Here is a 13232-nt window from a genome sequence, read left to right as displayed (position 1 = left end):
TTCGTTCCCGTATCCCGTTGTTGACTTTATTACTTTCATACGTGAGAAGCGAGTCAAGTTTCGCGATTGATTCAGCAACTTTTTTTACAGATCGTGTGAACGGTTCTTGTGTATCTCGCGAAGGTTGTGACGTCATAAATCCTTATCAGCTGTTTATTTATCAGACAGGAAAAAAAAAAAAAAAATTAGCCGGCTTCGAAAAAAAAAACCATCTTGAACTTGAATAAAACTTTTTTTTAAATAATAGAAATAGAAAGTAATAGAAAGCAAAAATTCGGGGTTTCTGGCTGCCATTCGCTCTGTGTTTCCTTCATTTCTCTGTCTGTCACGTCTGTGATACTTTTATTTTGGTCTTTTGAAGATTTGGAATTTCACCAGTGTTTTTGAACCTCTGATTTGCTGATTCATTTGACATGTAAGTTGTATACCTTCACATAAGTTACCATTAGCAATAAGAAGCCTATTGGCCCAGGTCATTAACTCCTGTCTGTAGTTCTTTATGGACCTAGGTACTCCCAGCTCCCAGACTAATCTATTTTAGCCGAGCACCTGAGAGCAGCCTAAGACACATTTTGTTCTTATTTATATTAGCTCATTAGCTAGACAGCTCTGTAGGTGCTGGCTAAGAATTTGGAAGTGTTATGTACTTGTGGGGCGTGAGAAAGTGAGGACCTGTGAATAATGCAGTGGTCACCCAAGGTTTTGGGTTTATACTGCAAGAGCCCACCATACTATGCATGTTTACAACTGAGCTGTGTCCAGTAACTGAAATTTATTGCCCAGAAAACCTCAAAGTTACTAGTACTAACAAGATGTGCTAGTCATTGAAGGTGTAAAAACGTCAGCTATGTGTGATGCATTCCTTGGATGTATTGTGCCCATGATTCATTCACTGCCAGTGGGTAGGTATGGAAGTAATTAATCAAAGATGACTTGAAAAATTTGATATGCACTTTATAATTAGAGTAATTAAGTTAAAACTTTTATCTCACTTTATTAAGTAGGTAAATTGTATACAGGTGTAAAAAGCAAAACAGGTAGGTACTCATTTATAGTTATAGAGGTATAGACTATGTATTTATTTCAAACCTACTTACCTACTTATGTTGGCATTTAAATTGTTATCTCTCTATGACCTAAGCTAGAAAGTGTGGGCTCAAATCTCAACCCAAGTAAGAAATTTTAACCTCATCAGGTCCCCCCCTGTAATAATGGAGCCCTGTGTGTCAGCACATTACTTATTGGAGGAATTGACTACCTAAATAATAAAATTGTGTCCTACAATCTACATTATAATGTAATTGTGTCCAATCATTACAAATTTCAACAGAAGCCCTTCTCTTCTGTTCCCACCCTACTTTGTTGTAATGATGAACTAAAGTTTGTTTGTTTTGTTTGTTACAGCAGTCAGAGAGTATAGTGGAATTGAAACAAAATTGAAGATCTAAAAACCTAATAACTCATTTCAAACTAAAAAGAATTGGGTACCTTAAATTAGTGTCTAAAAATGTGGGGCAACAAATGAAAAAATAAAAAAAGAATAAAACATAGAGAAGTTTAGCTCAAAAATGATAGGCATTAATATTTTTTTAAAAAATTAAAATCTAAAAGGAAATGCTAGCTCTAAATTTAAATGGTTCAGGTAGTTGTTTTAAAACTTCTCTGTTTTATTCTAATAAGATCAGCCCTATGTTTTATTTCACTAAGCAATAGGTCAACTAAAATCTCTATCTCTTATTCAATGGTTGGTCTAAAAGAAAAAATCTAGTTCCCTTATCATCATTCTTTGTCTGCTAGGCATTTTTTTGTTGTGTAGGTAGACTGCTTTATAATAAGAGTCTTAACTCTTGAGAAGCAATAGGATTTATGTTCCTAATCAAAAAATATTGCATTGAAAATTGAACTGCTTTATAATAAGAGTCTTAACTCTTGAGAAGCAATAGGATTTATGTTCCTAATCAAAAAATATTGCATTGAAAATTGAAAAAAAAGAGGAAATCTTGAATCCTGATTACAAGTGGCCCAGTTTATTGTAGAACTCAGAAAAAAGACCAAGGTCTAAAAAGCACATTACTGTTGTCTTTTTTATCTAAATCTAAAATCAAACCAAAAAACAGACTGACAGACATACTTACTAGATAAAAAATTGGTGGTTAAACTACTCACTTAACACCTTTGCTCAGAAATTAAATAGAGAGGGATTTCCCAAGAATATTAGACATAGCTAAGTACTATTCTGATGGGACTACTAAGTACTTAAAAAATTGGTGGTTAAACTACTCACTTAACACCTTTGCTCAGAAATTAAATAGAGAGGGATTTCCCAAGAATATTAGACATAGCTACTATTCTGATGGGACTACTAAGTACCTATCAAAAGTTTTGGACCTAAATACACTCCCATGGTGTATTTTCAACCTGCTGAATTGGATATTGAGACCAACCCTTTCTGCCGTTCCTCTTCTGGATATGGGCAGTACTATTTTTCCTTCCATCTTGTCAACTGCTGTAAGAGGTGGTTGTGCAACTTACACTTCAATTTTTCTTTTCCAACAATTATACCTCGGCGCGGAAAAAAAAAAAAAAAAAAAAAAAAAAAAAAAAAAAAAAAAATGGTAGTCTTCGAATAAATATTCTCTAGTAAAAAAATTGTTCCTGAATTTAAATTGGTTGTGGAGTATTTTGGGCTAGTCAATGTAGCTTGTACATCACTGCTAGATTTATGATGATACAAGAGCCTTTCTCTTTTGATAAAGGTGAGTGATTTCTTTCTCTCTTCAAATTTCTTTTCGAGTACTTTGTGTTTTACGTATAGGAATGGTGTGGATATTTTTAGTTAGGTACATATTTAGTTTATGTAGGGTAGGTACGTTATGTGGTTTATGTAAGTATGGATAAGTATATGGACAAGCACCTTGGGTTTTTTGTTTCATGTCCAATTTCTAGTTTTCTAATCCGGCTTTATGAAAATTTTGTCCCTGGAATAAAATTTGTCATTTCCACAAGTTTTTTGTTTTAAAATATTAAATTTAACACAAGTATGAAAAAAAAAGAAAAAAAAAAACGACAAAACTTGCCCACCTGATGAGGGACATACCTACAACGGGATGGGCATGCCTTGACATAGGCCACATGTGTTTATGTAGCAGTTGTTTCATTGCTACAAAATATATATATATATAAAAAAAAATGTAAATGCAGTTTCTTTGTGTTATTATATCACAACTTTGGTGCTCACTGCAGCATTGTAGGATTTTTCCCAATATCTCAATAATCCTAACATACAATGTTTACCTACCATGCTGGCACCGGTCGCTATGCGCATTTATATGTCATAGCTACTCATTTTCCTCACAAGGCTGAGTGGGCTACGAAATAAAAACGGCGGTGAAACACTCATCTTTTTTTTTTTTTTTCTTCTTTTTTTTGTAAACTACAACATTGCTTCTTCTCCTTAGGTATGGCCGACCAAGTTACTCAGGAGGTGCGCCTAGGGGCGGTGCCCCCCGGGGCGGAGGGGGTCGTGGTGGCTATGGCGCCCCCAGGGGCTACTCCCGCGGTGGCAGAGGAGGAGGAGGCAGTAATTATGGCAGCAACTCGAACCTGCGAACCCCGAATTGGAATTCGATGAGCATGGAGCAGATTAATAAGAACTTATACACGCCGAATCATTTGACTGTGAGTCGAAGTCAGGGAGAGGTCGAGTCTTATTTGAACCATCATGATGTCACTGTGAAAGGTAGGTACTACCTACTTAGATTAGAGTCCCGCCCGGGTGGGTTTTATCCTAAACAGGCTGACTTTCTCCTATCCACCTGCCTTGGTGGTGTAGTGGTCAATACTCTCGCCTGGTAAATAGGAGGGCGTTTGTTCAATCCCAGCCGATGGTATGGAATTTTTTCCTCAATATAGTTTGAGAATTTGACCAAAATAATTGTAGTAGCCTACTGCTGGATTAAAGGGACTTTTCAGTCCTATAGACTTATAGAGCAGTATAAATAAGCACTATTTTTAATAGTGGTCAATACTCTCGCCTGGTAAATAGGAGGGCGTTTGTTCAATCCCAGCCGATGGTATGGAATTTTTTCCTCAATATAGTTTGAAAATTTGACCAAAATAATTGTAGTAGCCTACTGCTGGATTAAAGGGACTTTTCAGTCCTATAGAGCAGTATAAATAAGCACTATTTTTACTATTACTACATTTCTTTTCTCTCTCCAGGTAAATGTGTACCGCGCCCCATCCAACATTTCGAGGAGTGCAACTTTCCGCCGTACATTATGAAGAAAATCTATGAGATGGGATTCCAGGCACCCACCGCTATACAAGCCCAGGGATGGCCTATTGCCCTCAGTGGTTGTGATCTGGTGGCTATTGCCAAAACAGGTACGCAAGTAATTCTACCCCCACCGCTATACAAGCCCAGGGATGGCCTATTGCCCTCAGTGGTTGTGATCTGGTGGCTATTGCCAAAACAGGTACGCAAGTAATTCGTATTTCGTCGCGAAAAGGGCCCCAGTCAGACTCCCAAAGACCAAAATTACATTGTAACTAATATTTTAACTATTAGAGAGAGAATGAAAGACCCATTGCGAGAGAGAGAGAGAGAGAGAGAGAGAAGAATACCTCATCAAATCATGACTTCTTTGTGGTAAAGCAGAGACTTTCTTCAGTCTTCACAACTTTTAAGGATATCACAGTATTACTAAGTGTCTCTTTACTACCTATTGATTCTCATCTACTCATATCATCTTTTTTTTTTTTTAGAAATTTACGTTTTTTTAAAATTTTCGGGTAAACCCCCTTTTCCCTTCTTAAACCCATCTACTCATACCATCATTTTGCACTGATAATACCGCCACTGGTCGCTACTCGATTAAAGTACCTAGCTACTCGATTAAAGTACCTAGCTACTCAATTAAAGTACCTAGCTACTCAATTGAAGTACCTAGCTACTCGATTAAAGTATCTAGCTACTCAATTAAAGTACCTAGCTACTCAATTGAAGTACCTAGCTACTCGATTAAAGTACCTAGCTACTCGATTAAAGTACCTAGCTACTCGATTAAAGTACCTAGCTACTCAATTAAAGTACCTAGCTACTCAATTAAAGTACCTAGCTACTCAATTGAAGTACCTAGCTACTCGATTAAAGTATCTAGCTACTCAATTAAAGTACCTAGCTACTCGATTAAAGTACCTAGCTACTCAATTAAAGTACCTAGCTACTCAATTGTCCTCGAATCCGCGACCTAGCGCTTACAAAACAGACGCGCTACCTTTCAAACTAACTAGACTGGCTAAGGCGTTGAGTTTGGGACAAAAAATTCTACTTTCTTGTTTTCGTTTTAGCTTTTTGTCTTGTCTTGTACCTTTTATGTCAATAATATACAAAATTATTGAAATATTTTTTTTTACATACTTTCCCCAATAATTAATTCCTTGTTTATTTCCAGGTTCGGGTAAGACCCTGGGCTACATAGCGCCGGCCATCGTGCACGTTAACTCCCAGCGACCACTCCGCTCCGGGGAGGGCCCTATAGTTCTCGTGCTAGCCCCCACGCGAGAGCTCGCACAACAGATAGAGACCGTGGCGAATGACTTCGGTAGCGCCACTGCCACTCGTGTGGCATGCGTGTTTGGAGGCGCACCTAAGGGACCACAGGTAGGCGAAACTTGGAACTTTTCCCCGAATTGAGCGAACAGGAAGTAAAAAGTGAAGTAGGGTACAGTGAAACCTGTCTAATAGATCAGTTGCGCTTACTTGGGTGATGTTTCAAAGTCATAGAGCAGGAAAAATGAGGACCAACGGAATTTTTCTTTTTCTTCTACGACTTCTAGATCCCGAGATAAATCGATTTAAAAAATACCGGTAAATCGTCAACTTTGACGTCACGGCATACGCTCCCGTAAGCACTCCGCTCCGGGGAGGGCCCTATAGTTCTCGTGCTAGCCCCCACGCGAGAGCTCGCACAACAGATAGAGACCGTGGCGAATGACTTTGGTAGCGCCACTGCCACGCGTGTGGCATGCGTGTTTGGAGGCGCGCCCAAGGGACCACAGGTAGGCGAAACTTGGAACTTTTCCCCGAATTGAGAGAACAGGAAGTAAAAAGTGAAGTAGGGTACAGTGAAACCTGTCTAATTGGAACCTGTCTAAATGGGAAAAAAATCGTGGCCCCTTCATTGTAATTGTAATGGGAAACACTTTTATAATTGGGAAATCTGAAAACCTCTTACTTTTCCCGAATTATCTTGACAGAAAGTAAAAACTGAAGTAGGTACAGTCAAACTTGTCTAAGTGTCTAATGGTCGGCCTGGACGGGAATTGAACTCACTACCTAGCGCTTTCAAAGCAGACGTGCTATATTCCAATAGTAACCCGTTGAAATATTCGCAATCGAAAAACGAGTACAAATTTTTGTCGATGGTGGGATTCGAACCCGGGACCTTCTGCATGGCAATCATGAAAAATCATGGCAAATCATGAATTCTTTGTGGTAAAGCAGAGACTTTCTTCAGTGTTCACAACTTTTGAGGATATCACAGTATTACTAAGTGTCTCTTTACTACCTATTAATCCTGCCTCGGTAGCGTAGTGGTCAAGACGCTCGCCTGGTAAACAGGAGGGCGTGGGTTCGATCCCAGCCGAGGCATGGAATTTTATCCTCATTTATTTGAGATTTTGACCACATAATAATGGAGCTCTTCTGCTCCTCCGCTAGCGCGCTTGCATAGTAGCGCTACTTAACGGACGAAAAAAAAACAACTGCGTAAAGTGTGACGTCACACATATTTGAACTCTTTCATTAGAACGGAAAATGAAAATTGAATTTTCGACCTTTTACAGTTATTTTTTCGGAATTTTAACCTCAGATTTGGATTTTTCCCAACTTTTTACATAGGAATCGACCATTCATTTATAATTTTTACCCATTTGCTCCATTCTTCTTTTTTCTAGGGTGATTGGTTTGGGCTGACATTTGATTTTGGCTACATTTTTTTTTTTTTTTTTTTTTTGAGTGGATGTCCTTCACACTCAACCTTTGCTGTTTCTTTAACAAGGCAAATTTCAGGCTGGTACTTATGCTTCCTGTTTAAAGTCCCTCAGCCACACTAAGCAGGTCTACTCCCTGTTTAAAGTCCCACAACCTGACCTTTCACAGAGTTTGTCACAAATACCACATTTCTCTTCTGCTTCAGGTGAAAGCATTGCAGACCGGTGCCGAGATAGTCATAGCTACGCCAGGTCGCCTCATTGACTATTTAGAACAAGGTACTATCAATCTACATCGCACTTCCTATCTGGTTCTGGACGAGGCAGACCGAATGCTGGACATGGGGTTCGAACCTCAGATACGGAAGATAATTGGCCAGATCCGGCCCGACAGACAGGTGCTCATGTGGTCTGCCACTTGGCCTAAAGAGGTGAGAAGATATGGAGTTTATCGATAGGGATAGTTCTTTTCGCTAGGACCAAGGGTTTTCAAAATATTAAAAAAAAAAGAAAAAAAAAATAGTTCACTGATACTGTAGTAATAAAAAGTAAGGAGTACCTTAAGCTCATCGGATTATATACAAAAACTAGATGAATTCCGTCGCTTCGCTCCGGAATCCCGCTAGTTCATAGAGCGATCAGTGTGTGAAATGTGAATGGATCTTGATTTTATAATATAAAAATATAACATTTTTTTTTTTTTTTTTTTTTCTTCTTCTTCTTCTTCTTCTTCTTCTTTTTTTTGTAAACTACAACATTGCTTCTTCTCCTTAGGTATGGCCGACCAAGTTACTCAGGCGGTGCGCCTAGGGGCGGTGCCCCCCGGGGCGGAGGGGGTCGTGGTCGTGGTGTTAGCCCATAGATGTATCTGTAAAATACCATTTAAAAATAAATGAGAACATTCAAAATAATAATAATAATAATAATAATAATAATAAAATACGTGACATTGATAAAAAGATTGATGATACAAGTAGATGAGAATTAATATTAAAAGAGGCTCGTAATGTTGTGATATCCACTTGAAGTTGTGAAGAAGCTCTCTGCTTTACCACGAAAAATTCATGATCTTGAGATTTTTTTTTTCTTTATTTTATTATTTTTTTTAGAATATACCTTGTTTATCCTGCTGGGATAGGACTGAAAAGTCCCTTTTCCCCCGCAGTCTAACCAAGGTCTTATTTTAGGTAAGTTAAAGGGGAAAATAAAAAAAAAAAAAAAAAAAAAACGTAACATTGTGAAAAAGATTGATGATACAAGTAGATGAGAATTAATATTAATAGAGGCTCGTAATGTTGTGATATCCACTTGAAGTTGTGAAGAAGCTCACTGCTTTACCACTAAAAATTCATGATCTTGATGAGATTTTTTTTCTTTTCTCTATTTTTTTTTTTTTTTTTGGTCTTTGAATTTACGAATTTCAGAAGTAGAAAATTTCTTCAGAAAATCTTTTTATTTTTCTCATTACTTTGTCAATATCCACTTTGTCTTTATGGTTTTTCAGGTGCAAAAGTTAGCTGAAGATTTCCTAGTGGATTACGTTCAACTAAACATTGGTTCCCTCAACCCCACAGCTAATCATAACATAGTACAGATAGTGGATGTGTGTCAAGAGCATGAGAAAGATTACAAACTACAAGGTATAATAAAGTAGTGGATTGTTGTCCTCACGAAACTGAGCCCCGAACTCCAAGCATAGAGCCGAAATAACTTCGACCCACCGGGAATCGAACCCGGGAACTCTGGAGTGCAAGCCTAGTGTGATACCCACTCGGCCCCGGAAGGTGATAGATTACTTAGGGCTGACCTTTGGTTTTGGCTACAAATTTTAGGACTGGATGCCCTTCGCACTCAACCTTTGCTATTTCCTTTAGCTAGGGAACTTCAGGCTGGTATACTCCCTGTTTAACGTCCCCCAGCCGGACTAAGCTGGTCTGCTGCCTGTTTAAAGTTCCCCAGCCGGACTAAGCTGGTCTGCTCCCTGTTTAAAGTTCCCCAGCCAGACTAAGCTGGTCTGCTCCCTGTTTAAAGTTCCCCAGCCAGACTAAGCTGGTCTGCTGCCTGTTTAAAGTTCCCCAGCCAGACTGAGCTGTTCTACTCCCTGTTTAAAGTTCCCCAGCCAAACTGAGCTGGTTTAATCTCTGTTTAACATCCCCCAGCTAGACCTATAGGTACACTCTATTCATCTATTGTATCCTAATATGTATATTCTATTCTACTGTATTCTTTTCTATTCTATTCAGATTCTATTCTACTTTAAAGTTCCCCAGCCGGACTAAGCTGGTCTGCTGCCTGTTTAAAGTTCGCCAGCCAGACTGAGCTGGTCTGCTGCCTGTTTAAAGTTCGCCAGCCAGACTAAGCTGGTCTACTCCCTGTTTAAAGTTCCCCAGCCGGACTAAGCTGGTCTGCTGCCTGTTTAAAGTTCGCCAGCCAGACTGAGCTGGTCTGCTGCCTGTTTAAAGTCCCCCAGCCAGACTGAGCTGGTCTACTCCCTGTTTAAAGTTCCCCAGCCAGACTAAGCTGGTCTACTCCCTGTTTAAAGTTCCCCAGCCAAACTGAGCTGGATTAATGTCTGTTTAACATCCCCCAGCTAGACCTATAGGTACACTCTATTCATCTATTGTGTCCTAATATGTATATTCTATTGTACTGTATTCTTTTCTATTCCTATATATTCTATTCTATTCTATTCTAGGACTTCTCAGTCAAATCGGTTCGGAGCGTACGAGCAAGACCATCATATTTGTCGAGACCAAACGCAAAGCGGATGATATAACCCGGTCCGTACGGAACAAAGGTTGGGCAGCGGTAGCCATACACGGCAATAAGAGTCAGCAGGAGAGGGACCGGGTTCTGAATGAGTTCCGTATTGGGCGTGCTTCCATTCTGGTAAGTCAGTACAACAAGAGTCAGCAGGAGAGGGACCGGGTTCTGAATGAGTTCCGTATTGGGCGTGCTTCCATTCTGGTAAGTCAGTACAAAGAGAGTCAGCAGAAGAGGGACCGGGTTCTGAATGAGTTCCGTATTGGCCGTGCTTCCATTCTGGTAAGTCATTACAACAAGAGTCAGCAGGAGAGGGACCGGGTTCTGAATGAGTTCCGTATTGGCCGTGCTTCCATTCTGGTAAGTCATTACAACAAGAGTCAGCAGGAGAGGGACCGGGTTCTGAATGAGTTCCGTATTGGCCGTGCTTCCATTCTGGTAAGTCATTACAACAAGAGTCAGCAGGAGAGGGACCGGGTTCTGAATGAGTTCCGTATTGGCCGTGCTTCCATTCTGGTAAGTCATTACAACAAGAGTCAGCAGGAGAGGGACCGGGTTCTGAATGAGTTCCGTATTGGCCGTGCTTCCATTCTGGTAAGTCATTACAACAAGAGTCAGCAGGAGAGGGACCGGGTTCTGAATGAGTTCCGTATTGGCCGTGCTTCCATTCTGGTAAGTCATTACAACAAGAGTCAGCAGGAGAGGGACCGGGTTCTGAATGAGTTCCGTATTGGCCGTGCTTCCATTCTGGTAAGTCATTACAACAAGAGTCAGCAGGAGAGGGACCGGGTTCTGAATGAGTTCCGTATTGGCCGTGCTTCCATTCTGGTCTCCGATTTTGACATTCTCAGACAATGGCGCATTGCATGGGATGAAGCTGCTGTTGCAGAGGCTCAACATCTACCATGCATAGAGACTCAACCCCCTGGATTTGAACTTACAAGAAGACTTTGGGTCACCCTGAATAGAATTCGGACAAAATTCGGGAAGTGTGCAGCTAATCTCCATAAATGGGGTCTAAAAAGTTCAGCGGCCTGTGACTGTGGTGCCGAAAAACAGACCATCCTGCATATCATCCAGGATTGTCCCCGAAGACGCTACTCTGGTGACTTAAAGGACTTCTCGACCTTGAACCAAAGTGCAATTAACTACATTAACCAATTAGATCTCAATGTTTAGTTAGGTAGTTGGTCCATTTATTTTGTTCTATCTTATCTTTGTATTGTACTTATTTTTTGTCCTTCTTTTGATGCAAAATATAACATACTTACCATACGATTAATTAGTTAATTAATCAAGTTAAAAAAATGTGTCAAGTTAAGCATTACTGTTTGTCAGAAATGCTGTTCCCCGCTAAGTTTCATAACTTGTCTTGGACTTGAACTCCCAGATTCAAAGCCCACCATGCTAACCACTACATTTTTTCTAGTTTTATTACTGTTATCACCTTTTTTTTAATTAATCAGGGTTTTTATTTTGTAAAATGTACCCCCCATAATGTATCAAATATATGAGACCTTGGTTAGACTGCGGGGGAAAAGGGACTTCTCAGTCCTATCCCAGCAGGATGAACAAGGTATATTCTATTCTATTCTACCAACTCATCTGATGAGGGACATACTACGGGATAGGCATGCTACGACACAGACCACATGAGTAGCCAGTGTTTCATCGGTTGTTGAAAACTTCTTTTTTTTTAGGTTTATACTTTTTACATTTTTCCTAATTCTTTTTTCACTGAGTCACTATCTCGATTTTATTATTTTGGGGTCGACACCTTTTGTCTGATCACAAGTACATTATTAATTGTATTATATTCTTCTCAGGCACGGCCTATGCATTCTTCACGCCTGGTAATGCGCGGCATGCTAAACAACTAGTTGATGTTCTGATTGAGGCCAACCAGTCTGTGACGCCAGCCCTGAGCGAAATGTCCCAGATGTCGGCCATGGGACTTTATAACAAAAACAGTGGCTTTTCTCGGTTCAATGTCAGCGGCGGAGGTAAGAATTTACTAGGAATTTGACGTCACCTAGAGCTGGACAGACTTTTTTTTTTTTAAAAGAGGTTTGATAGGGCGAAATAAATTACCAAACTACTTAGCAATTATACCTCATAGTAATATTTAATAAATGGCGTTATTTCTGTCACAGGTGGCGGCGGCGGCGGATACAAACGTAAGAACACGGATGACTACGGATCTGATGGGACAAGGGCCAAGTCAGGACGTTGGGATCAGAGTAGCAGTGGTGGATATGGGGGGGCCGCCAAGGGGTATCAATCTCGGGGATATCGCGGTGGCCATAATGACAGGTACTAGAGTCCCCCCGGGGAAGTTTGGTGAGATTCGGCTCTGATATGTGAATAATTGTTCTTCTTTCTTCCTCCCTTCTTTTTTCTTCTACCTTCTTTCTTCCTATAATGACAGGTACTAGAGTCCCCCCGGGGAAGTTTGGTGAGATTCGGCTCTGATTTGTGAATAATTGTTCTTCTTTCTTCCTCCTCTTTTTGTATTTAAATCCTTTTTTTTCTCCCTTCTTTTGTATTCTGCCTTCTTTCTTCCTATAATGACAGGTACTATAGCCTCCTCTTCTTCTTGCTCCCACCTCTCTCTCCCCTCTTCTTCCTCCTCCTTCTGCTCTTCTTCTTATTCTTCTTGCTCTCACATGTCTCCTTTCTTCTCCCTCCTCCTCCTCCTCCTCCTCCTCCTCCTCCTCCTCCTTCTCTTTCCTCTTATATTTTCCGGAGATTGTTTTTTCTCATTTGATTATTTATGTCCTCTTCTTGCTTCTTCTTCTTCTTCCTTTTCTTCTACATCTCTTCATTCTCTTTCTTGCTCTTACATGTCCTTTCTTTTCTTCCGCTTTCCTTCTTCCTCCTCCTCGTCCTGCTCCTCCTCCTCCTTCTCCTCCTCCTTTCTCTTCCTCCTCTTCCTCCTCCTCTTCCTCTTCCTCCTCCTCTTCCTCCTCCTCTTCCTCCTCCTCTTCCTCCTCCTCTTCCTCTTCCTCCTCCTCTTCCTCCTCCTCTTCCTCCTCCTCTTCCCTCCTCCTCATCTTCCTCCTCCTCTTCCCTCCTCCTCCTCTTCCTCCTCCTCCTCTTCCTCCTCCTCTTTCTCTTCCTCTTCCTCTTCTTCTTTCTGTCAGTTTTTTTCTTCTTTCACATAAACCACTACCGGTTTTGAGTCCTATCCGACATTGGTGATTTAATTTTATTTATTTATTTATACTTTTTACTACCCATTAAGTCTTACTTCTTACAAAATAATTATTACTATTTTTATTCTTTCTCACCTTAACTCGCCAAATTGGTTAATCAGAATCTTGATGATCATGTTGAAATTTTGGCCTTTGAAGACCTTTTAAAAGCTCAATTTTCTAAGTAAGCTGTACACTTTGGTGAACTACCAAGTAGTTTTATAAACTTTATTGCATGCACCTGTTTTTGATGCACCATTATTATTCCATCATTTATAC

At 40.1% G+C, this 13232-nt stretch overlaps 1 protein-coding gene across 1 annotated transcript; it reads left to right on the top strand.

The window, feature by feature from the left end:
- Positions 1-185: 185 nt before the first annotated feature.
- On the top strand, positions 186-12263 carry LOC103512236 (ATP-dependent RNA helicase p62-like). Its single transcript, XM_017445318.2, has 9 exons — positions 186-415; positions 3459-3739; positions 4222-4386; positions 5457-5665; positions 7203-7427; positions 8501-8636; positions 9692-10864; positions 11502-11762; positions 11913-12263. Coding segments are annotated over exons 1-9 (2619 nt in total). The 5' UTR covers positions 186-413; the 3' UTR covers positions 12080-12263.
- Positions 12264-13232: the final 969 nt, after the last annotated feature.

The sequence above is a fragment of the Diaphorina citri genome, unplaced genomic scaffold (assembly GCF_000475195.1).
Source record: "Diaphorina citri unplaced genomic scaffold, Diaci psyllid genome assembly version 1.1 scaffold813, whole genome shotgun sequence".
In the NCBI taxonomy this organism is placed as follows: domain Eukaryota; kingdom Metazoa; phylum Arthropoda; class Insecta; order Hemiptera; family Psyllidae; genus Diaphorina; species Diaphorina citri.
The sequence above is the reverse complement of the archived record's forward strand: the minus strand, read 5'-3'. Positions and strand labels throughout refer to the sequence as shown.

Bases quoted from the DNA above. Each gene is read 5' to 3' on its own strand.
- LOC103512236 (XM_017445318.2), top strand. The intron at 4,387-5,456 runs GTACGCAAGTAA...GTTTATTTCCAG, and splicing joins GGTGGCTATTGCCAAAACAG to GTTCGGGTAAGACCCTGGGC. The intron at 5,666-7,202 runs GTAGGCGAAACT...CTTCTGCTTCAG, and splicing joins GCGCACCTAAGGGACCACAG to GTGAAAGCATTGCAGACCGG.